Source organism: Somniosus microcephalus, chromosome 21 (assembly GCF_052327205.1).
Source record: "Somniosus microcephalus isolate GS21.2 chromosome 21, FLI_Smic_1.0, whole genome shotgun sequence".
Classification (NCBI taxonomy): Eukaryota; Metazoa; Chordata; class Chondrichthyes; order Squaliformes; family Somniosidae; genus Somniosus; species Somniosus microcephalus.
Genome location: NC_141007.1, coordinates 62,440,345 through 62,466,301, shown reverse-complemented (window position 1 = coordinate 62,466,301; position 25,957 = coordinate 62,440,345). Strand labels below are relative to the sequence as shown.

General features: G+C 46.0%; 1 protein-coding gene across 3 annotated transcripts in view; it reads left to right on the top strand.

The window, feature by feature from the left end:
• Positions 1 to 25,528, top strand: part of map2k6 (mitogen-activated protein kinase kinase 6) — a 164,473-nt gene extending 138,945 nt beyond the window's left edge. For 2 of the 3 annotated variants that reach the window (XM_085963752.1, XM_085963750.1), the window contains 2 exons: positions 17,446 to 17,571; positions 24,355 to 24,442. In XM_085963752.1, the coding sequence (XP_085819878.1) occupies positions 17,446 to 17,550 (105 nt within the window). In that variant the 3' untranslated portion in view covers positions 17,551 to 17,571; positions 24,355 to 24,442. Of the gene's footprint in view, positions 1 to 17,445; positions 17,572 to 24,354 lie in introns of all 3 variants that reach the window. The other variant, XM_085963751.1, reaches the window with a different exon arrangement.
• Positions 25,529 to 25,957: the final 429 nt, after the last annotated feature.

Below are 25,957 nucleotides of genomic sequence, written 5' to 3'. Positions count from 1 at the left end.
CACACTGCCCAGAGAAATCCTTCTTGATGTTTGGGATTCCTCTCACCCATGTTTCCTAGCAGCTAATCTGTGAATTTTTCAACAAATGGAACCACTTAATTATTGGCAGTACAGTCCCCACCCCTGTCGCCGTCCCCTCTTATCCCCAGACAGCCGCCTACATCGGGCACATGGTGCTGACCATTTGTCATCACCGTTGGGCGTCAATTACAAAGGTGCCGGTTACACCGTATGATGCGCGCCGACTACTCCGGGCAGCTCGCGCAGCATTTAAACCACACAAACGCTGAAGTCAAGGTGTGCCTTCAAATGTTATTCCTGATGTGAAAATTGAAAGTGCTATTGATTCCTTAAGGAGAAATAGTTGTTTCTTAAAAAAAAAGCAACTTCCACGGCGTATCTTTGTAGAAACAGGCGCCCCCTCCTCCCCCCCCCTCCCCCTCCCCCCCCCTGCCAGTGCTAACGGTCGTCTTTCAGTAAGTTCGCCTTTGTCAGTCATCTTCAGAAAGGGACTCTAGTGCCCATTTAACTTCTTGATACCGCTTGCTCCCGTGTGGTTCATGCACCTTTTGCTGCATGTCCATTACTATTTCTTTTCATGGAAAGGGGGTTTTAGTTTCATTGTTTCAGCAGACAGAAAACACGTGAAAAACGAAGACCTATCTTTACTACGACGGTGAAACTTCTTCTCTGTTGATTCCTGTTACCAATTTGAACTTGGAAATGCCACGGGATAATTAGGAAACCTCGGAACAATTGAATCTACAGACAGCAGATCAAATTACGCTGCTATACTCGAGTCCCGGTATCGTAACCGGGGACGACCCTGGCCACATTATGCTGGCCATTGTGTGCCGTGGACAAATCGTGTACACACGACCGCGCCCGCTATACGCAGTGGGGCTTGTAAGATCAAACATCTTGCTCTTCAAAGGATTAAGTGGTCGCACACCACTTATTGACACTTTGCAACACTTTTCTGTGGAGGATGCCTTTGTACCACCTCATGCCTTCCTTAAACAAGCAGCGATCGGCAGTTGGCCCTGTGGAGACCCCGTCTGGTTTTCATTGAAAATCCGTGTGAAGGGCCAAGGCCCAAATTGAAGGGCACCACTGAGGTAGAACAGATCACAAGAGAAGATGGGATAAGTTGAAGAGTAACATAGAAGATAGGAGCAGGAGTAGGCCATTCGGCCCTTCGAGCCTGCTCCGCCATTCAACGAGATCATGGCTGATCATCCAAACCCTAGCACCCGGTCCCTACACCGACAGCCATCCCACCCAAGCCCTATCCCCGTAACCCCACGTATTTAATCCCCCCTAACACTAAGGGCCAATTTTTATCATGGCCAATCAACCTAACCCGCACATCTTTGGACTGTGGGAGGAAACCGGAGCACCCGGAGGAAACCCACGCAAACACGGGGAGAATGTGCAAACTCCACACAGACAGTCACCCGAGGCCGGATTTGAACCCGGGTCCCTGGCGCTGTGAGGCAACAGTGCTAACCACTATGCCACCGTGCTGGAGGTTCGGTGATCTCTAACTTGGGCTTTAAAAGCCTGTAGGCTTGAACAACAAAGAAAACTGAGTGGGGGAGGGGGGTACGGTTAAAGAGTTCCACAGTTTGTAGGGGAAGAGTAAGTTAGACTAGGAGACTTGTCTAGATTTGAAGAATGAGACTGTTTGGAGGAAGAAAATGTAGGCTGGGATATTTACAGCTTAGGGGGAACAGTAGTTAAAGGTTATGCCCATCAGGAAAGGATGAACAGGCTGGGTCTCTTTTCTCTTGAAAAGAGAAGGCTGAGGGGTGACCTAATAGAGGTCTTTAAAGTTATGAAAAGTTTTGATAGAGTGGATACAGAGTGTTTCCACTGGTGCGGAAGAGCAAAACTACAGGCCATCAATATAAGATAGTCACCAAGAAATCCAATAGGGAATTCAGAAGAAACTTCTTTAGCGAGAGAGTGGTGAGAATGTGGAACTCGCTCCCACAGGGAGTGGTTGAAGCGAATAGTATAGACGCATTTATGGAGTGGTTAGATAAGCATATTAGGGAGAAGGGAATAGAAGGTTATGCTGATAGAGTTAGATGAAGAAAGACAAGAGGAGGCTCGTGTGGAGCATAAACGCCGGCATGGACTGGTTGGGCCGAATGGCCTGTTTCTGTGCTGTATATCCTATGTGAGTACAGGTAGACTATCCTTTATCCGAAAACCTCGGGACCAGCCGAGTTTCGGATAAAGGAGAATTTCGGATTTCGGAAGGTGGGTCGGCGGGGGGGGTCGGCGGGGGGTCGTGCGCACGACTTACGCTGACGCTCAGCGTAAGTCAGTCGGGGTTGGCGGGGGTCGGGGCCGGCGGGGTCCACGGGGGGGTCGGCGGTTGTCGGGGCTGGCGGGGTCGGCGGTTGTCGGGGCCGGCGGGGGGGGCGGTTGTCGGGGTCGGCGGTTGTCGGGGCTGGCGGGGTCGGCGGTTGTCGGGGCCCGCGGGGGGGGCGGCGGTTGTCGGGGCTGGCGGGGTCGGCGGTTGTCGGGGCCGGCGGGGTCCGGGGGGGGGTCGGCGGTTGTCGGGGCTGGCGGGGTCGGCGGTTGTCGGGGCCCGCGGGGGGGTCGGCGGTTGTCGGGGCTGGCGGGGTCGGCGGTTGTCGGGGCCCGCGGGGGGGTCGGCGGTTGTCGGGGCTGGCGGGGTCGGCGGTTGTCGGGGCCGGCGGGGTCCGCGGGGGGGTCGGCGGTTGTCGGGGCCGGCGGGGTCCGCGGGGGGGTCGTGCGCACGACTTACCCTTTATCCGAACTTCCGAAACCGGAACCCTCTAAAAACCGAAGGTTTTTTCGTTCGTACGCACGACTTACGCTGAACGAAAAAACCTTCGGTTTTTAGAGGGTTTCGGTTTTCGGAAGTCCGGATAAAGGGTAGTCTACCTGTAGTAGAGAGCTGATGGGAACAATGATTATAGTAGTATTGATAAAATAAAGACCTCGGCAGTGTTTAGCTCAGGTGAACCAATTGGATTTTTGGTAGGCCAGGAGATCATTGACTCGGAGAAGCAGGTGTGTTTCAGTCTTGAAGCTGTCTCATGTCGCAGCTCAATACTTGAACAGATAATCTACCACAGGGATTACCAGGTCAAGATGAGAAAGCTTGTTAGTTTATTTTTTTGAAATGATATTGTTTATAACACAGCCCCGAAAAGCCATTAAAAGTATTGTTAGATATTGGAACTTAATATATGGTACTCAGCACCTTTATGCGCTGCCGTACAATGTACAACATGCTCCCGGTAACTAGCTACGAGAATTAGTGTTATTGCTATTAAATGTAGACCACAGCTCACACCGTTATGCCACACAATATTTTAAACTTGCAACCCGAAGGTGCGGCTTTGCGCCAGAGTGATGGATCTTTCACCGGCTGCTGTATTGTGCCACACTGTACGCTTTGGGACAGATACAGAATAACAGAGCCGTGGGACTCAAAGTGTGTTTAAAAAGCCATAGTTTGACTGAGGAATGCGAGGTTATCGTTAACTATTAGTTAAACTCTCCTGCATAGACTTTGGAAAATCAGATCAGAACAGTGTGTTAAGCTGCGAGTTTGGTGAGTGAGGGAGTAAATCTTAAAGGTTAATCTCTTATTTCTATAAATTCAAGTCTAGTGTGCTTGCAATTAGCATTTAAATTTACTGGCCTAGAAATTGGGTTGAGGCGCCAAGTTCGCCTGGGCGCTGATTGTTGTGCTGCATTCGGAGTAATACCGATCGCCAAAAATTCAGTTTCAGCGTCCCTAGAGGAGACGGGGCGAGGCTCGAGGCGCTCCGTGTCCCTCTTAGGGCGCTGAAACTGAATATCGCAGCGCAACGTGCCGCAGCGCCACGCGCTGCGGCACGGCACACTGCGGTACTGCAGGCCTTCCTCCCATTCTTAAGGGGGAGGGGCCTGCAACAGCGGGATCCCCGATCGCGCGTGCTGGCAAAAGAGCCCGGCACCGAGGAGAAGTGCCGGGCTCTCGGGAAACAGCCGGCAATGCCGCGGGGGGGGATCAGGAGGCCGGGGACGGAGGTGCTGGCAGGCGGCTGCCGAAAAAAGCGGCCGCCCCACACCTCCACCTTAACTTGCGCCACTGCTGGCACAGTAAGGCCCCGTGAGCCGGGCGCGGGTAGCAAACGGCGCTACAGCGGCGTTCGCTACCAAATATCGCGATCGGGGCGCTAATGGGGCGCTGCGCACACCGATGACGTCATCGGTTGCAGCGCAACAGGCTAACGCAACCATTAGCGCCCCTGCTGAATATCGTGGGAGGTGCAGCCAGTGGCGCTACAGCCACTGACTGCCTCTTTAGGCGCTAACAGGTGGCGCTACTCACCCAATTTCTCCCCCACTGTTTCAAGCTTTAAGTTTCTTCCAGGCTTGGGCAGGGCTAAGCAAGCTCTGTGCTGGAGAGCAGGTGAGAGTAATTAATTAATTAAGTGGTCTAATCTGGTTCTGTAACTGCCAGAGAGTTCACTTATTTAAATCTCAGCGGTATAAATAAGGGAGGCTCTTCTTCTTCTTAGGCAGTCCCTCGGAAGCGCGGATGACTTGCTTCCACATTAAAAATGAGTTCTCAGGTGACTGATGAGTCCAATGCGGGACCTACAGTCTCTGTCACAGGTGGGGCAGACGGTGGTTGAAGGGGCGGGTGGGTGGGGTGCTTGGGTTGATGTGCGCTCCTTGCGCTGCCTGCGCTTGGCTTCTGCTTCTGGCGAAGAGACGCGAGGTGTTCGGCACCTTCCCGGATGCTTCTCCTCCACTTTGTGCGGTCTTGGGCCAGGGATTCCCAGGTGTCGGTGGGGATGTTACACTTTTTCTAGGAGGTTCTGAGGGTGCCCTTGAAGCGTTTCCTTTGCCCACCTGGGGCTCTCTTGCCGTGCCGGAGCTCTGAGTAGAGCGCTTGTTTTGGGAGTCTCGTATCGGGCATGTGGACAATGTGACCCTTCCATCAGAGCTGATTGGGTGTGGTCAAAGCTTCGATGCTGGGGATGTTTGCTGGGGATGTTGGCCTGAGCAAGAACACCGACGTTGGTGCGCCTATCCTGCCAGTGGATTTGCAGGATCTTGCAGAGGCAGCGTTGGTGGTACCTCTCCAGTGCTTTGAGGTGGCTGCTGTACATGGTCCATGTCTCTGAGGCGTACAGCAGGGCGGGTATCACTGCTGCTCTGTAGACCATGAGTTTAGTGCCGGGTTTGAGGTCCTGGTCTTCAAACACACTCTTCCTCAGGCGACCGAAGGCTGCACTGGCGCACTGAAGGCGGTGTTGGACTTCGTCGTCGACATCTGCCCTTGTTGACAGTAGGCTCCCGAGGTATGGAAAGTGGTCCACGTTGTCCAAGGCCTTGTCGTGGATTTTGATAATCGGGGGGCAGCACTGCGTGGCGGGGGCAGGTTGGTAGAGGACCTTTGTCTTACGGCTGTTTAGTGTAAGGCCCATGCTCTCGTATACTTCGGTGAAGGTGTTGACGATGATTCGGAGTTCAACCTCCGAGTGAGCGCAGACGCAAGTGTCGTCTGCATACTGTAATTCGACGACAGAGGATGAGACGACCTTGGATCTGGACTGGAGGCAACGGAGGTTGTCACCATCCTCCAAAGGGAAGCTAGAGTGCAGTTTGTCATGGAGTGCAGATCGGAACAGAGTGTTAAGCTGCGAGTTTGGTGAGTGAGGGAGATCGGGGAGGGAGGTGTTCCTTTCTTTTTCCATCTTTGTCAGCTTCCAGGAGAGCAGGAGCTAAAAAGCTGTACAAGAGAGGACAGAGAACCAGCGGTGAGTATTTCTACAGTATTTCTACATTCCAGTCATTAAAGTAAAAGTAAGGTCTCTAGTTTAGAGTAAGTAGTGTTTAAAAGGAAGTAAGGTCCCTAGTGTATTTAATATTCTTTAATTTAAAGGGAGTAATTTAAGAGTAGGACAAGGCAGGGCAGCTCGGCAGCGTGGAGTGCTCCTCCTGTGTTATGTTGGAATTCAGGGACACTTTAGGTATCCAGGGCGAACACATGTGCAGGAAGTGTCTCCAGCTGCAGCTACTCGAAATCCATGTTTTGGAGCTGGAGCTGCAGCTGGAGTCACTGTGGAGCATCCGCGAAGCTGAGATCTTCGTGGATAGCATGTTTAACGAGGTGGTCACACCGCAGGTAAAGAGTGCACAGGCAGACAGGGAATGGGTGACCGCCAGACAGAGTAAAGAACTAGGAAGGTAGTGCAGAAGTCCCTTGGGTCCATCTCCCTCTCCGACAGATTTTCCATTTTGGATACCGCTGGGGGAGATGGTTTCTCAGGGGAATGCAGCAAGAGCCAAGTCTGTGGCACTACGAGTGGCTCAGCTGCACAGGAGGGGAGGAAAAAGAGTGGGAGAGCAATAGTGATAGGGGATTCTATCGTAAGGGGAACAGATAGACGTTTCTGTGGCCGCAGACGTGACTCCAGGATGGTATGTTGCCTCCCTGGTGCCAGGGTCAAGGATGTCACTGAACGGCTGCAGGGCATTCTGAAGGGGGAGGACGAACAGTCAGAGGTCGTGGTCCATATCGGTACCAACGACATGGGTAGAAAGAGGGATGAGGTCCTGCAACAAGAATTTAGGGAGCTAGGTAGCAGATTAAAAAGCAGGACCTCAAAGGTTGTAATCTCTGGATTACTCCTGGTGCCATGTGCTAGTGAGTACAGGAATAGGAGGATAGAGCAGGAGAATGCGTGGCTAAAGAGTTGCTGCGGGAGGGAGAGCTTTAGTTTCCTGGATCACTGGGTCTGCTTCTGGGGAAGGTGGGACCTGTACAAGTCGGATGGGTTGCACCTGAACCGGAACGGGACCAACATCCTTGAGGGGAGGTTTGCTAGTACTGTTGGGCAGTGGGGTGGGGGGGGGTTTAAACTAACTTGGCAGGGGGATGGGATACGGAGTGGAGCTATAGTAGGGGGTGATGCACAGCCAAATATAGAGGAAAAATCAAGTCAGCCTGGAAGGCAGAGCAAATATGTAATGGCACAAGGGAGTATGGCAAGGCTGGATGGCATTTATTTTAATGCAAGGAGTCTTGCGAGTAAGGCCGATGAATTGAAGGTGTTGATGGGAGTATGATATTGTTGCTATCACAGAGATATGGCTGAGGGAGGGGCAGGACTGGCAGCTCAATATTCTGGGGTATAGAATCTTCAGGCGAGAGAGAGGGGTGTGTAAAAGAGGAGGGGGTGTCGCAATATTCATCAAGGCGTCAATTACTGCTGTAAGGAGGGATGATATCTTAGCAGGTTCCTCTAATGAGGCCATATGGGTAGAACTTAAAAACAAAAAGGGGGCAAGCACTTTGCTGGGAGTGTACTATAGGCCCTCTAACAGTCAGGGGGAGATAGAGGAACAGATATGTCGGCAAATCTCAGAAGTGTAGAAATAATAGGGTGATAATAGGGGATTTCAACTTCCCCAATATTAACTGGGATAGTCAGAGTGTGAAAGGCTTAGATGGTGCGGAATTCTTAAAGTGCATCCAGGAGAGCTTTTTGAGCCAGCATGTAGAAAGTCCTACAAGAGAGAGGGCGGTACTGGACCTAATTCTAGGGAATGTAGCCGGGCAAGTGGTAGAAGTGTCAGTAGGAGAGCATTTTGGTAACTGACCATAATTCGGTGACATTTAAGGTAGTCATGGAAAAGGAAAAAGATGGACCGGAAATAAAGGTTCTAATTTGGGGGAAGGCCAATTTTAATATGATGATAAGGCTGGATCTGACCAAAGTGGACTGGGATCAGCTACTTGTAGAAAAATCCACATCAGAGCAGTGGGAGTCTTTCAGAAAGGAAATAGAGAGAGTACAATGGCAACATGTTCCCGTAAAGGTCAAGGGTGGGACCAACAAGCCCAGGGAACCCTGAATGTCAAGGGATATACGAGAATGGATTAGGAAAAAAAGGGAGGCTTTTGGCAGTTACAAAGGACTAAAAACAGTGGAAGCCGTAGAGGAGTATAGAAAGTGCAGGGGGGTACTTAAAAAAGAAATTAGGAGAGCGAAGAGGGGGCATGAAAAAACACTGGCGGGCAAAATAAAGGAAAATCCCATGGTGTTTTATAAGTATATTAAGGGCAAGAGGATAACCAGGGAAAGAGTAGGGTCCATTAGGGACCAAAGTGGCAATCTGTGTGTAGAGCCAGAAGATGTAGGTGAGGTTATAAATGAATATTTTGCATCTGTGTTCACTATGGAGAAGGACGATGTAGGCATAGAAATCAGGCAGGGGGATTGTGATATACTTGAACAAATTAGTATGGAGAGGGAGGAGGTACTAGCGGTTTTAACGGGCTTAAAAGTGGTTAAATACCCAGGCCCAGACGAGATGTATCCCAGGCTGCGCTGTGAGGCAAGGGAGGAGATTGCAGGGGCTCTGACACACATTTTCAGAACCTCTGCCAGAGGACTGGAGAACAGCTAACGTAGTGCCATTATTCAAGAAGGGTAGTAGGGATAAACCAGGGAATTACAGGCCAGTGAGCCTAATATCAGTGGTAGGGAAATTATTGGAAAAAATTCTGAGGGACAGCATTAGTCTCCACTTGGAGAGGCAAGGATTAATCAGGGATAGTCAACATGGCTTTGTCGGGGGGAGATCATGTCTGACCAATTTGATTGAATTTTTCGAGGGGGTGACTAGGTGTGTGGATGAGGGTAGTGCAGTTGATGTGGTCTACATGGACTTCAGTAAGGCTTTTGACAAAGTCCTGCATGGGATACTGGTCAAGAAGGTAAGAGCCCATAGGATTCAGGGCAACTTGGCACATTGGATCCAAAATTGGCTTAGTGGCAGGAGGCAGAGGGTGATGGTCGAAGGTTGTTTTTGTGACTGGAAGCCTGTGCCCAGTGGTGTACTGCAGGGATCGGTGCTGGGTACTTTGCTTTTTTTAGTGTACATTAATGATTTTCGATATGAATGTAGGAGGTATGATCAGTAAGTTCGCAGATGACACGAAAATTGGTGGAGTGGTAAATAGCGAGGAGGGAAACCTCAGGCTACAGGACGATATAGATGGGTTGGTTAGATGGGCAGAACAGTGGCAAATGGAATTTAACCCTGAAAAGTGTGAGGTGATGCATTTTGGGAGGACTAACATGGTAAGGGAATACACAATGAATGGTAGGACCCTAGGAAGGACAGAGGATCAGAGGGACCTTGGTGTGCATGTACATATATCCCTGAAGGCAGCAGGACAGGTAGATAAGGTGGTTAAATAGGCATATGGGATACTTGCCTTCATTAGCCGAGGCATAGAATATAAGAGCAGGGAGGTTATGATGGAGCTGTATAAAACGCTAGTTAGGCCACAGCTGGAATACTGTGTGCAGTTCTGGTCACCACACTATAGGAAGGATGTGATTGCATTGGAAAGGGTGCAGAGGAGATTCACCAGGATGTTACCTGGGCTGGAGCACTTCAGCTATGAAGAGAGACTGGACAGGCTGGGGTTGTTTTCCTTAGAGCAGAGAAGGCTGAGGGGGGACCTGATCGAGGTGTACAAAATTATGAGGGGCATAGATAGGGTAGCTAGAAAGGAACTTTTCACCTTTAGTAGAGGGGTCAATAACCAGGGGGCATAGTTTCAAGGTAAGGGGCAGGAGGTTTAGAGGGGATTTGAGGAAAAACTTTTTCACCCAGAGGGTGGTTGGAATCTGGAACTCACTGCCTAAAAGGGTGGTAGAGGCAGGAACCCTCACAACATTCAAGAAGCATTTAGATGAGCACTTGAAACGCCATAGCATACAAGGCTACGGACCAAGTGCTGGAAAATGGGATTAGAATAGACGGGGCTTGATGACCGGCGCGGACACGATGGGCCGAAGGGCGTCTTTCTGTGCTGTATAACTCTGACTCTATGAAAACCACACTTGCCCCCACAGCTGTTTTAGAGCAGTATAGTATCAGCCATGTTACCTCATGTACTACATCATCATCATCATTGTTAATCTTTATCCTACACCAGAAGTGAGCCTATTCAGAAGCTGCATGGATCCCCCAGTATAGTATGTCAACAAGACCTTGCTGAAATAAAACATCTTTTTCAAAACCTGAAGTGTCTTTTATTAATTGAATATGTGAATTGAACATCCACGGTCTAGAGTTTAGAAGAATGAGAGATGATCTCATTGAAACATACAAATTTCTTACAGGGCTTGACAGGGTAGATGCAGGGAGGATGTTTCCCCTGGCTGGGGAGTCTAGAACCAGGGGTCACAGTCTCAGAATAAGGGGTCTGCTATTTAGGACTGAGATGAGGAGAAATTTCTTGGCTGAGAGTGGTGAATCTTTGGAATTCTCTCCCCCAGAGGGCCGTGGAGGCTCAGTCGTTGAGTATATTCAAGACAGAGAGTGATAGATTTTTGAATATTAAGGGAATCAAGGGAAATGGGGATAGTGCAGGAAAGTGGAGATGAGGTAGAAGATCAACTATGATCTTATTGAATGGCGGAACAGGCTCGAAGGGCTGAATGGCCTACTCCTGCTCCTTTTTCTTATATTCTTTATCCTTTGAGAAATTGACTGTGGATTGACTATTGTGGGACTCTGCATTGCCTTTCTTTAGTTTGTCTGAATGACATTACTGCCAAAGTAATCCAGTCTGTACAGACTTTCCACCCATCCTTCCCTCCTTCTCCTACAACATGGAAAAAGTGGTTTGGTTGATGGCTGAACTGTTCAGATGATTTAATGTATGATGGTGGAGGACGTAGAGCATTCCATAATCTACAGTATTCTTGGGGCGGTATTAAAGGTTCCTATTGCACGGGCATGTGTGGTTATCGGAGCCTGTGCAGGGGTACTTCACTCACAATTAATCAGACTTGGTGGAATAGCGGCCCTTTTAACGCACTCTCCGGGCTTTGCTGTTCTGTATCCATACAGTTTGTTTCCCACTAACCTGCTGCTTAGTGCAAAACTTCTGATACTATTGTACCTGTCACATGATGTCAGGTTCGAGGCCACATACACGGGCCAGCTTTACTCTGCTTGGCCTTCAACATCACAACAGTAATAAGTACAGGAAACTTTCATTTAACCAGAGGTTAAATATCTGGAATGCTCTAGCCACCGGCAAAATTCAGGAGTCGGTTCAGATAAGTTTTTTTACTTTTCGTTGCTTTTTTTCTCCAGTCCTGGCTCTGCAAGCGTCTAGCTGAAGCTGTTGCTTAGCTACAGAGACGCTTGCAAGCTGCGCCGACTGTTTTGAAGCTGTTGCTAAGCAACAGGGTTTGTTGCTTCAGACAGAGCTCAGAAGCTCCGTATGTTTTAATATTAGTGCTCGTTTTTCCGGCAATGTTGATCGACCGGCACCAGCTCGGTCCCGTCAGTGCCGGATACCAGAAAGTTTCCTGTATGTGAAATTAGCTGTACTGTATTACGGTTCTATATTACATAAGAAATAGGAGTTGGAGTAGGCCATTTGGCCCTTCGAGGATGCTCCACCATTCAACAAGATCATGGCTGATCTTCTACCTCAACTCTACCTTCCTGCACTAAACAGCAGACAATGGGATGGAGTTCAACGCAGCAGCCAGGCTCAAGAGTCCAGATGATAATAAACTGGCAGGACTTGTTATTTTAACATTCAGACTGCTCGATTGAAGTTCCACCTTATGTTATCCTACATATTTAATTAAATATTGCCGTGACTTGATGTTAAAACATCAATGATGTCAAAATGGTTGGTTGCACCACCTCCAGCAGGAATCTGGAGGTACACTGTCATTTATCTCATTACTACAAAGCAGTATCATTGCCACTGCAGATTGAAACAGCATTCAGTTTTGGACGTAGCTCAATGTGAGTTTGCGTCACCCCGTGAGGCCCTGCTCCCTACAGGTTTCGTGTTACACTGCACTCTCCAGCTATAGAGAACATGATGCATTCTCACATCTGGTTTACACCACTGCTGTGAGTTCACATTCTTTCTCCATGTGTAAATTCTCCCAGTGAATATGGGTGAGTGGCCAATGTTCAAGCTAAGACACCAATTCCTGATAACTACAAAATAAACATGATTTGAATAGGGTCTGGTTCAGATGTTCATTAAAAAAAATATTCTTGGGATGTGGGCAGTGCTGGCAAAGCCACATTTATTGCCCATCCATGGTTGCCCTGAGAAGATGGTAGGCCGCCTTCTTGAATAGCGATGGTTCGTACAAGTCGGGAACTTGCTCAGCTAACTCCGAGGGTATTGAGGGTCAACCTCTTAGTGTTACATGTAGGACATCCAGACTTGATGGTAATTGGCAGGTTCCCTAATGAAGGACATTGGGTTTTTATGACAATCTGATATCCCACAAATTACCAGATACATTGAAATAAATTTCACAACTTGCCTGATTGCTGGCCCAGCACCATAACCCCGGCACTACTGTACCTGTATTTGCTCTTGGCCCTCATGTACAATAATGTGTTATACATTTAGTTGCATACCATCTGAAGCAGGTACTGGTTTGGAAATAAGATGCCACGTTAATCCCAGGGAGGTTAAGTACTTGTGTTGAATGGAATATCCAGGAGAAATAGACTTAATCCTCTCCATCACCAAGACCGTCTACTTCTACCTCTGTAATATCCCCCATCTCTGCCTCAGCCCCTTGTCTGCTGAAACCCTCACCCACGACTTGGTTACCTCCAGATTCGACAACTCTGCCCTTGTCCAACAGGTATGGCGTTCTTGCTGCTTGTGTGGATGAGGGAAAAGCCTGCATGATGGATGAGCAAACTGACCATTCAAGTGGGGGGAGTAAAAGTGAATGTAGTTGTGGTAGGGGACAGTATAGGCGGGGGATAGATACTGTTCTCTGCAGCTGCGACCGAGAGTTCCGAAGGTTGCGTTGCCTGCCCAGTGCCAGGGTTAGAGATGACATCTCACAGCTGGAGAAGAACTTGGAGTGGGAGGGGGAGGATCCAGATGTCATGGTCCACGTAGGAACCAACGACATAGGTAGAACTAGGAATGAGGTTCTGATGAGGGAGTTTGAGGAGCTAGGATCCAATTTAAAAAGCAGAATCTCAAAGGTGGTAATCTCTGGATTGTTACCTGAGCCACGTGCAAATTGGCATAGGAATAAATAGATTAGAGGTTTAAATGTGTTCCTCAAACAGTGGTGTGGGAGGAAGGGGTTTCAGTACATGGGGTACTGTCACCAGTACTGGGGAAAGAGGGAGCTGTTCCGTTGGGATGGGCTCCACTTAAACCGGGCTGGGACCAGTGTCCTGGTGAACCCAATATCTAGGGCAGTAGACAGGGCTTTAAACTAATGAAGGGGCGTGGGAGGATTCAGGAAAGAGTAAATTTAAAAGCAGCGAGAGAAATGTTAAGGCTCTGGAGTAGAATTTTGGGTAAAAATAAGCAAAATGGGTCAGGAAGGGACAGAGCGAGTAACAAAGGTAATAAGGCATTAGTGACTAAGGTGACGTCAGGGAAAAATAGAAATAAGTCAAAGCTAAAGGCACCATATCTGAATGCGTGAAGCATTCGCAACAAAATAGATGAATTAATAGCACAGATAGAAATTAATAGGTTTGATCTAATAGTATAACAGAAGCGTGGTTGCAAAGTGTCCAAGGTTGGGAACTAAATATTCCAGGATACTTAACTTTTAGAAGAGATAGGCAAAATGGAAAAGGAGGAGGGGTAGCCCTGATAATAAAGGATGGGATAAAGACAGTAGAGAGAAAGGATCTTAGCTCCGAAAATCAAGAAGTAGAATTAGTTTGGGTGGAGCTAAGAAACAGCAAGGGGCAGAAAACATTGGTGGGAGTTGTTTATAGACCCCCAAACAGTAGTTGTAATTTAGGGCAGAGTATAAATCAGGAAATTAGAGGCACCTGTAACGAGGGTAATACAGTAATCATGGGGGACTTTCATCTACATATAGACTGGGCAAGCCAAATTTGCAGTAATACTGTAGTGTGGGGGACGAGTTCATGGAATGTATACAAGATAGTTTTCTAGATCAGTATTTTGAGGAACCAGCTAGGGAACAGACTACTTTAGATCTAGTATTGTGCAGTGAGAAAAGGTTAATTATTAACCTTGTAGTAAAGGGGCCTTAGAGTGACCATAATATGATAGAATTTTATACTGAGTTTGAAAGCGATTCAGTTAAATCCAAAACTAGGGTCTTCAATCTAAAAAAAGCAAACTATGCAGGTATGAGGGGCGAGTTGGCTAAGGTAGATTGGGGAAACTACATTAAAAGGTATGATGGTAGACAAGCAATGGCTAGCATTTAAAGAATTAATACATAATTTACAACAAATATACATTCCTTTAAGGCACAAAAAACCCACAGGGAAAGCGGTTCAACCGTGGTCAACGAGAAGTTAAAGATAATATTAGATCAAAGGAAGAGGCTTATAATGTTGCCAAAAAGAGTAGTAAGCCTGAGGATTGGGAGGATTTTAGAATTCAGCAAAGGAGGACCAAGAAATTGATAAAGAAAGGAAAAATAGAATATGAGAGTAAACTAGCAAGAGACATAAAAACAAACTGTAAAAACTTCTATAGGTATGTAAAAAGGAAAAGATTAGCGAAAGTAAATAGGGGTCCCATACAGGCTGAGACACGAAAAATTATAATGGGGAATAAAGAAATGGCAGAGAAATTAAACAAATACCTTGATCTGGATTTTATCAATGGAGGCGAGTAGGAGGCGGAACTCCCACATTTGGGGTTGTAGTCCTGCCTCCATCGAGTTGTGGCCAACCCACTCGATTTTCCCTTGATTGACCTTGTTGAGTCCGCCCAGCGGGCTCAGCAGGCCAATTAAGGGCCACCTGGCAACAGGTGACGTCACAGGTTGACATTTCATCTGTCAAGAGCTTTTGACAGATGACATATCAGCGTTTGACAGCTCTTTGAAGCTGTCAAACACTGACAATCTGTACTCTAATTCCTTCCTCTCAGGCTGATTTAGAGATCTCTCCAGAACAGAAAGCAGAAGGCTGCAGATTTTGACAGCTCGCGACCATTCTGCTTTCTGTGCCAGTGAGATGAGGGACTCCCGAGACCTGAAGGAAGGAAGCTTGTAAAGGTAAGTAAAACTTATTTAAACACTTTACACACACCAAACACACTTACCTCTGCACTCATGCACCCATCACTCACCTGAACACCAGACATCTCGAACCGTCCAAGTCCGACAGTCTACCTCGCTAACTTGGGTGGTTTGGAGCTGTCGGGCAGCCCACAGTTCAGGGATAAAAATAGGGATTAGGCTAAAAACTGCCTGTTAACAGGCAGTTAATTGGCACTAATCCCCTTCCCGCCTCGGGGAGGCGGCTCCCAGCACAGGTCGGGTACCCGCCTCCTGGGAAACGGGCATGGGGGCGGGATGGGTTCGTGCCCCCCCGATTTTGCGATTTTAACCCCCCACATGCCTCCAATCCTGCCTCAACGGCCCGATGAAATTCGAGCCCTTTGTGTCTGTCTTCACGGAAGAAGACGCAAAAAACTTCCTGGAAATAGTGGAGAACCAAGGGTCTAGAGAATGAAAAACTGAAAGAAATTTAGTATTAGTAAAAAAAATAGTACTGGAGAAATTAATGGGACTGAAAGCCGATAAATCCCCTGGACCTGATGGCCTACATCCTCAGGTTATGAAAGAGGTGGCTATAGAGCTAATGGATGCATTGGTTGTCATTATCCAAAATTCCATAGATTCTAGAACTGTTCCTGCGGATTGGAAGGTAGCAAATGTAACCCCACTATTTAAGAAAGGAGGGAGAGAGAAAACAGGGAACTACAGACCAGTTAGCCTGATATCAGTAGTAGGAAAAATGCTAGAATCTATTGTTAAAGACGTGGTAACAGGGAACTTAGAAAATAATAATAGGATTGGGCAGAATCAGCACGGATTTATGAAAGGGAAATCGTATTTGACAAATGAATTTTTTGAGGTTGTAACTAGCAGAATAGATGAGGGGGAACTAGTGGATGTGGTGTATTTGGATTTTCAGAAGGCATTCGATAAAGTGCCACACAAGAGTTTATTAAACAAAATTAGGGCTCATGGGATTGGGGGTGATATACTCGCATGGATTGAGGATTGGTTAACGGACAGAAAACAGAGTAGGAATAAACGGGTCATTTTCGGATTAGCAGGCTCTAACTAATGGGGTACCGCAAGGATCAGTGCTTGGGCCTTGGCTATTCACAATCTATATCAATGATTTGGATGAGGGCTCCAAATGTAATATATCCAAGTTTGCTGATGATACAAAGCTGGGTGGGAATGTAAGTTGTGAGGAGGATGCAAGGAGGCTTCAAGGGGATATGGACAGGCTAAGTGAGTGGGCAAGAACATGGCAAATGGAATATAATGTGGAGAAATGTGAAGTTATCCATTTTGGTAGGAAAAATAGAAAAGCAGAGTATTTTTTAAATGGTGAGAGATTGGGAAATGTTGGTGTTCAGAGGGACCTGGGTGTCCTTGGCTATGAATCACTGAATGTTAACATGTAGGTACAGCAAGCAATTAGGAAAGCAAATGGTATGTTGGCCTTTATTACAAGAGGAATTGAGTATAAGAGTAAAGACGTCTTACTGCAATTATATAGGACCCTGGTGAGACCACACCTGGAGTACTGTGTACAGTTTTGGTCTCCTTACCTAAGGAAGGATATACTTGCCAGAGAGAGTGCAGCGAAGGTTCACCAGACTGATTCCTGGGATGGGGCGATTGTCCTATGAGGAGAGATTGAGTAAACTAGGGCTATAATCTTTAGAGTTTAGAAGAATGAGAGATGATCTCATTGAAACATACAAAATTATTTCAGGGTTTGACAGGGTAGATGCAGGGAGGATGTTTCCCCTGGCTGGGGAGTCCAGAACTAGGGGTCACAGGCCGCGATTTTGTCAACCGTGTCGGGATGGGGGCGGGCCAGCTGGTTTCCGGTTTCCAGTCCCATCCCCAGCTGCCTCCACTCCACAGACATGATTTTTCCTTGATTAGCCTTGTTAAGACTGCCCTGCGGGCTTGCCGGCCAATTAGCAGGAAGCGGGTCTGATTATGTCATTTGATGAAGCTTCATCTGCCGGTTTCCTTAAAGGGACCACGCACAATTTTATTTTGACAGTTTATTTCTCAGTGTTTTGACAGCATTGAGGTGCTGAAAATAGTGACAATCACTGCATAAAGGTAAACTCTTGCACCCAGGCTCTCCAATGACTCCCTCCATATGCTGGAATAAATGGCAGCTGCAGGTGAGGTGACAGAAGTGATCTGTCACTGGTGAGAGAGGTTCTTCCAATGAGGTGGCACTGGACATACAGTTGGATTTAAAAACTTGTTAGCTAAAGAAATCTGTAAATGTTTTAAAAATGTAGTAACCAACATTTTCTTTGCTCTGAAACTCACCATGTGCAACATTGCATCCTTCACATCACTTCTGCAGGTGTCATCTTTTCACAAACATTACACCAGACTCAACACGCCACACTTACCTGGCGTGGTGTCCGGACGTCGGGAAACCCGACCCAGAAGCGGGAAAATCCAATAACAGGCTGAAAACTACTGACAGGTACCTGTTAATAGGCAGGCAATTGCCTTTAATCCGCTTCCCGCCGCTAGGTGTTGGGTCCATTCGCAAATCGGGGACCCGACACTTGGAAAAGCTGTTTGGAAGTGGGTTGATGGCGGATTCGGAACCCACTGTCAATAAAATCGAATTTAACCTCTGACCTGCCTCCAAACCCGCCCTCTGAGCAGCAGCAAAATCGCGGCCACAGTCTCAGAACAAGGGATCGGCCATTTAGGACTGAGATGAGGAGAAATTTCTTCACTCGGAGTGTGGTAAATCTTTGGAATTCTCTACCCCAGAGGGTTGTGGAGGCTCAGTCATTGAATATATTCAAGACAGAGTTCGATAGATTTGTGAATATTACGGGATATGGGGATAGTGCAGGAAAGTGGAGTTGAGGTAGAAGATCAGCCATAATCTTATTGATTGGCAGAGCAGCCTCGACGGGCCAAATGGCCTACTCCTATTTCTTATGTTCTTATGGAAAGAATACTGGTCTGTATGCTCGGTAAGTTACTGTTTTGCTGAATCACAGTATAATTTGAGTCAGCATGGCAGTAATTTAAGGAGCAGCCGCTGGACCTTAAATTGGGAGAATGATTTCACAGCTCCCTGTGTGTCCGTGACTGGAGCGTGTTGGAGGGAGTTCCACATCAGAGCAGATGGAGCTTTATGAAAAAAAATATTATGTAAACAAACCCTGCACAGAGTATTTTAATACATTTCGAAGGTTAGTCATGGAAAAAAAGATCTCAACTTTCAAATAAGCAGACCTGGAAGCCTTGAATCGTTGACACTTTACGTCACGAAGAGCGTAAATCACTGGCAAATGGTTTTGTTTGGGGTTAGGATTACAGTCTTGTGAAATGATGTGGGTTGTCTGAAGAGGTCATTTGTATTGCTCCATCTATTGTTAGTTTAATGTTGCTCCAATAGAATGCTGCGATGACAGGCTGCCCGTAATTGAAGTGTTGAAATTGAAGTTGGGGGGTTTGATTGGGCACCTGATACACACAACCTCATTATTGATGCTACAGTACAGCATCTGAGTGAGCAGCGGAAGCTCAGGACCAAAATTACTTCCAGACGAAAATTCCTTTTAAGGCTTTTCCAAATCCAGTTTACATCTTTGCTTTCTGATATAAATGTACTTATTTCCTGATGTGCTATGGGGACAATGCAGGATGGGTCTGCTATTCATGTTTAATCTCCCTGCCCACCTCACTTAAACTGATATCTGGGGCGGGGATGTGCATTATGACCTTCCGCCTGTAGTTGTTACCTTTAACTTCTTTTACCTGGAGCCTGGTTAGAGTGTGGAACTTGCTACCAATATGGAGCAGTTGAGACAGATAGCATAGCTGCATTTAAGGGGAAGCTAGATAAGTACATCATCATATCATCATAATCAACTTTATTGTCATTGTTAGTGCACAAGTGCAGTACAACGAAATGTAGGCTTGCGGCTCCCGAGAGTGTACATTTAGATTAAGACATTTAAACATTCAACATACATTTGGCTTGTAATACACTAACATAAACATAACCATAATAAAGTGCATTGGCAGATGTGCAGGCTTTAGAGTTTATTTGTGGAGTTCAGTAGGATGACAGCCCTGGGAAAGAAGCTGTTCCTAAATCTGGTCGTACGGGTGCGAATGCCTCTGTAGCGTCTCCCAGATGGCAGGAGGGCGAACAGACTGTGGCTGGGGTGGGTAGGGTCTTTGATGATGGACCGTGACCTCCGTAAACAGCGTTTCTGGTATATGTGCTCTATGGTCGGTAGCCGGGTGCCGGTAATGCGTTGGGCAGTTTTGACTACCCGCTGCAGGGCTTTCCGGTCATAGTAGCTACAGCTGCCATACCATACTGTGCCATACCATACTGTTAACGTTTCAGGTCGATGACCCTTCGTCAGAACGTTCTGTCAAAGGGTCATCGACCTGAAAGGTTAACTCTGTTTCTCTCTCCACGATGCTGCCTGACTTGCTGAGTGTTCCCAGCATTTTCTGTTGTTGTACCAACATAGACCAGCTGGGCCGAATGACCTGTTTCTGTGCTGTAAATGCTATGAAATTCTATGTAATTTTTAAAACACATCAGATTTTAAATAAATAATAATGATCAGACATTGGCAGAATTTAAAAACTGGGCAGAGCCACTCCAATCCATGTATCTCATTGGGTGTTTCTTTAGTTTAAAACCTATTTCCCCTTCCTTCCATTTTGTAAGTTACTTTCTCGCACTTGGGAACATAGGAACAGGAGGAGGCCATTCAGCCCCTCGAGCTTTTTCCGCCATTCAGTTAGATCATAGCTGATCTGTATCTTCTGTTGTGATATTCCAGTGGCACACGCCATTCCTCCACCAACAGTGAGGTCAGACAGCTTGCTTTCAGGCGCTGTCGACCTGGTTGCTCGGAAGTATTATCTGTGGATTTACTCACTCTCTTTCTACTGCCCATGTTTGCTTTTTCTCTCCGCTTCTTGCCTCTCTGGATTGCTGGACTGTGATTAGAGATTCAGTGTGTTGTGGGGATGTCGCCTGTCCCATCACTGCTCCGTGCAACATCTCAATGTTGCATCTCAGTGGACGTCTCGTGTCCACGTCACTGGACGCCCGAGTCATAGGAGATTTAAAAAAAATGCTGAAGTGTTCTTTTGTCCACGGGCATGAGAGTCCTTATGACAGTGGCCACGTTTGGAACTGTATTTAGTGTTCCGTTTGTCCATTTGTAAAAATTAATGTACGCTTAAATAACTTAAGTAAACGTTACTGTAGAGGAAGTGCTTTCAATGTACAGAATCTGCTTTAGTTACTGTAAATTATTATTTCGCCCCTTTTCTCTAGTTGGCTTTCCCTGTGTTGCACACTTTCTACAGCGGAATGGGCATGTGATTTGCTCCAAGGTTTCTGCCAGTCCTGTTCGGAACTCCCCCTGCATGAAGTTTGTTAAAGCAGCTCAGAGGCGGCCCCACCCCATCCCAAGGTCATTCCCCTGCCCTTCTCAAGGAGAAGCATGTGGCCCCCGCTCAATATTGCCGTGAACCCCTCAGTTAAGAGCTCAAGTGAGTGGGGAACATTGCTGGTGCAAGTCCATTTCCCACCATTCAGCTGTTCCTTGTGCTTCATAATGTTACTGCCTGAAAATCATTTCTTTTTAATCTCCTTGCAATGGCCTCATGGAAATTAGATTTTTTTGAGTCTAAAAGTTGCCAGAGATTGACACAGCCTGTAGAGCTGGCAGGAATTGGTATCCTCCTATATCAGGAAGTCCAGACAGTTTCTTGGAAACTCTTCCCAGATATAACCTTAAACACAGATAGAGCTCCCCTAGTGATAAGTAAACTCACTCAGTTATGTGGCACTGAATGGTGTAGATTAAAAAGGTATCGGGCTCGATTACTGATCTGTGCTGTGTCAGACAATTTAAGCAGGGATGGTGATGGGATGCTGCAGCTGGCTTCTGCATCTCCAGGCTTGGGGCTGGGGGTGGGGGGCTGGAGGGGGCAGATAATTGGCAGGGGTTTCCATTCATAATTACTGTCTATTGGACTTTGCTGGAAAGTGCGTATGTGTGGACTTCAGCTGAGGTCGGATTGGTCTTAACTGTGCTTGATGGCCTGTTATGGATGAATAGCCTCCTGCCGTTCACTGTCCAGGCTCACAGAAGTAAGAACTACGTGGGTGAGGTACTGTCAGGACAGGAATCCACACCTTCAGGAGAAAAAGAATAAAAGCAGAAAATCTGAGTGGGAAAAACAAGAATACAGGAAGGAGCTATCCTGAAATAACTTGTTTAGAAGATATTAATTTAGCAGAAACAATGCCATAAAATTGTCAGATGGTGTTAATAACCTGATATAATTGGCTGTGTAAGTACTCGGGCCTTGTTATAAACTCCCACAAACCAGCCTGCTTAAGGTAGCTTTTATTCAAAATCCAGATGTATGGTGAATTTTTCTTTTTCTGTTTCTGGCCAACTTTCCTCCCAAAGGCATTGACACCCAGACTGAGGTTGTGACGTTGCAGTACTACCTCTGTCCTCCACAAGTGGTCATTATTCAGGGGTGAGCCCCGACAGTAAATGCCCTCATGCTGTTACGCTACAGAGAGCATCGCAGCTGAACTCGACTGTGTCCTCGCCTAACGTGTCAGGTCAGGCTTGACTAATTTAATGGGATTCCGCCCCCCCCCCATGGAAAGCGTGTGTAAAGGGAATATGTTGGATGTTGTATATATGGATTTTCAGAAGGATAAGGTGTCACAGAAGAGACTTGTGAAAATTGAGACGCATGTTATTAAAGGAACTGTGGCAGCATGGATAGATACATGGCTAGGGATCAGAAAGCAGGGAGTGGATAGAGTTCAGTGCAGAGAAATGTGAAATGGTATATTGTGGGGAAAAAGAATAGCAAAAGGACATGTGCTATAAATGGTATGATTCTGAAGCAAGTGGAAGAAGGGAGAGATTTCGGGGTGCATTTATAGGAATCTTTAAAACTGTGAGTGCAGATAGAAGTTTCTGGATTTTATATAAAGATGCATTGTATACAAAAGGAAAGAAGTGATGTTAATTTGTCCACGATACTGGTTACGCCACACTTGGAATATTGTGTGCAGCTCTGGGTTTCCCATTGTAGGAAGGATATTAGAGCGATGGAGATAGTTAGTGAAGATTCACTGGAACAATACCCAGGAATGAAAGGGTAAAGCCATGGAGAAAGGCTTGAAAATTGTTTTTCTCTAGCAGGTTAAGGGGACCAACTAAAAGTTTTCATAATTATGAAAGGATTTGAGAGGGTACATAGTGAATCAGTAGCCAGGCATCAACTCAGGAATATCATGAGCATAATGAAGGTTGAAGTTATCACACACGGGATTAAGAGAAAATGGAATCCTTTACTACAGTTTGCTATTGAGGCAAAGATTGTAACATCACTTGAAAGGAAATTGGATAAGTATTTAAAAAAGGAAGAAGATAGAATTCGCCATTCATGTCCCTCCGGACATCCGAAAAGACTTAACCAATAGACAACTTTTCAAGTGCTATCACTATTGTAATGTAGGCAAAGGCAGCAGCCAATCTGCACAAAGCAGAGGCCCAGCAAACAGGAAGGAGATGCATGACCAGATGATCCATTTTCTACTGGTGTTGGTTGAGAGCTGAATGGTAGCCAGGACACTGAGAACTCTATGCTTTTCTTCTCATAGTGTCATGGGATCTTCTACATATACCTGGAGCCTAAGAGGGCAGTGGAGGCCAGTTCATTAAATACATTCAAGAAAGAGTTGGATATATTTCTTGAGGCTAAAGGGATCAAGGGATATGGGGAGAAAGCAGGGACAGGGTACTGAATTTGGATGATCAGCCATGATCTCATTGAATGGTGGAGCAGGCTCGAAGGGCCGAATGGCCTACTCCTGCTCCTATCTTCTATGTTTTCTATGTTTACGTCCCATCTGCAAGACAGCACTTTGAACAATGCAGCACTCCCTAAGTACTGCACTGATGTGTCAGCCTAAATTATGTGCTCAATTCTGTAGAGGGCCTTGAACCCACAACCTTGTGAATTAGAGGCGAGAGTGCTACCAATTGAGTCAAGTTAATACTTAGTAGTTTGCAATGTTGGATAGTCCAGGCTGCAGTGGTGAATAACCATAGATTGTACTGTTGGTTAATGTAGATTGTAATGTCGACAGCAGTATTGGATATGTAAATTGCAATGTTGAATAATGTAGATTGGAACGTTGGATTGATATACTGATGATTTTCTATATCTGATTTTGGTCGAGTCGGAGTTCATCTGTTTTCATTTGTAGGTAAGTAGAGTTTCCTACAACTATTTACCTCCCTCGGGTTTATAGTATAGTTTATTCATAGTTTGTTAGAAAGAGATCTCACTGGGACAAATGGTCCTTCTCCCTTGCTGTGTTCTTAAAGCTGAGAGGTGAGGTGATGAAGAAAATTAATGTTTGTTCGACTATCAAACTTGTCGTTGCATTATGCCACATTTAGTGGATTTTGCCCATGTAAGTATTTGAAAAGAAAGAACTTGCTTTTATATAAAGCACTATTCGTGTCCTCAGTTAAAATGAGTGTCTATTGGCTCCCATTGCATTTAACTGGTTGACCAACATATACTAGGTTTTGAATTTTAAAAAATGCTCAGCTCTTTTTAACTCACAACTGTTGTGTCAGCCGTGGCTCAGTGGGCAGCACTCTTGTCTCTGAGTCAGACAGTGGCGGGTTCAAGACCCACACCAGAGACTTGAGCACAAAAATCTAGGTTGACACTCCAGTGCAGTGCTGAGGGAGCGCTGTCTCGGGTGGGCGTAAAAAATCCCAGGGCACTATTTCGAAGAAGAGCAGGGGAGATATCCCTGGTGTTCTGGCCAATATTTATCCCTCAATCAACATCACTAAAACAGTTTATCTGGTCATTGTGGGACCTTGCTGTGTGCAAATTGGCTGCTGTGTTTCCTACATTACAACAGTGACCACACTTCAAAAGTACTTCATTGGCTGTAAAGTGCTTTGGGATGTCCTGAAGTCATGAAAGGCGCTATATAAATGCAAGTCTTTCTTTCTTTCGTCTTTAAGTTAAAATATTATGACTAACCTGGACATCAGTATATTGACGGTGAATCTGCAGCTAGCTGGGTTAAAATTTTGGGTGTTGTACACGGGTAAAACTGAGTTCTGTTTCACATCTCTAATTGAAAGTGGAAGTAAAATCATTCCTTGAATTCTAACCGCTTGTGTTTCTCTGTTCTCTGTAGCAACATCCCTTCTTTACGCTGCACGAATCCAAAGAAACGGACGTGGCATCTTTTGTGAAGCTTATTTTGGGAGATTGAAAGGTTCCCGTACAGTGCAACGGCTTTCACCATTGGTCCGTCTACACATTCTGCTTTGGGATGAAATCACAGGATATTTTCTGCCATTGTTGATCTTGGAAATGTGTCAAGAGTTTCAGAAGTAACTCCGGTCACTGGCAAGAACGGGATAGGGGGGAAAACTCATTAGCAAATTTGTGCAGTTGAAAGAAAAAGTCCAGCACTCGCCTCTCTAAATGTCCGAGTGTTGCAGTGGAGTCCTTTGGAAAAATCTTTTGTTAAATATTTTTAACCGACTTGGAAAAACAAATAATTGGTAGTAAGTTCACTTTTTAATGATTTGATTTTTTAAAAATTTAAGTGAATAGTTAGAGGGTTGTGTTCTCATAATTAATTATCTGCAAGGACTCACTGTGTGACTGTGATAAAGACTTGCATTGACTTAGACGATAAATTGGTGTCTTAGAGGCCAGTTTAGCTTCTGAAAATGTAGAGATTTGATGCAAGTCTGTACCGTGTGTGCGGGTGCGTGTGCGTGTGTTTTTAAATAGGTGCACTGAAAATTGTATGTCTGCAGGCAAACCAGGGGATGTGCAGACAACCAGCTCAATTGGGCAGGTACCATGGTGGAGCCAGACATAGCCTCGACAAGTCTACCCCCTCCCTGCCTACATATGGTGTGACTTGGCTGTATGTAAATAATGTGATGTGTAAATACGTGCTCACCTCCATAAATGTAGACTCTGGACACGTAGAAGTAATGACCCCCCCCCCCCCCAGACAGACTAGATCCAATACAGTCCAGAACTATTAAGTGACTGTATCTTTTTGTATTTTCACCTGCAGTGCTAGATACTGAAGCCACTAAAGGAAACTGTTTCCGATCAGCAAATGTACCCTCGTAAATTTAATTTATTTTTTAAAAAAGTTCAGATGTTAGTTTATCCAGCCGAATATTGTATATCGTGCACATCCTATTAATTTTTAAAAGTAGTATTTTATGAAGTGGTCAGGACGAAGATTGTATTTATACATAACGTTTGTACAGGTCACTTTTAAGGCTGTGGTAGATATTAATAAACCCACTGATTTTACTTAGTTGCTGTTTAAAAAGCAAGGTACATTTGAATTGATTTTTTTTTTTTAATTGGCAAAGAAACTGAATGTCGTGAACTTGTGGCCCACAAGTAGTACAAACCTTACAAGAAAGACTGTCTGGTTACATACAACTCATCTGCCCTTCCTTTTACTCTTTAACGTGTCATCATTGCCTTCTGGGGCACACATCCCATCTCCTGGACCATGCAGAAAAGAAATAATTGAGACAGGAACTACTTATTTAACTCTTGAGTTTTATTCATTCAAGTGAAGACTGACACTTTCTTCCCATGCTTTTGGTAATTATATCATTCCCTCCCTCACTTTTATTAAGTCCTCTTTTTGATCGGGAGAATATGATGGTCCAGCTATGACATCTCAGCTGTTGCCATCAGTGGAACTTCCTGGTCAATTCTGTGTGACGTGGGAAGGATCCTTTCTTCCCCAA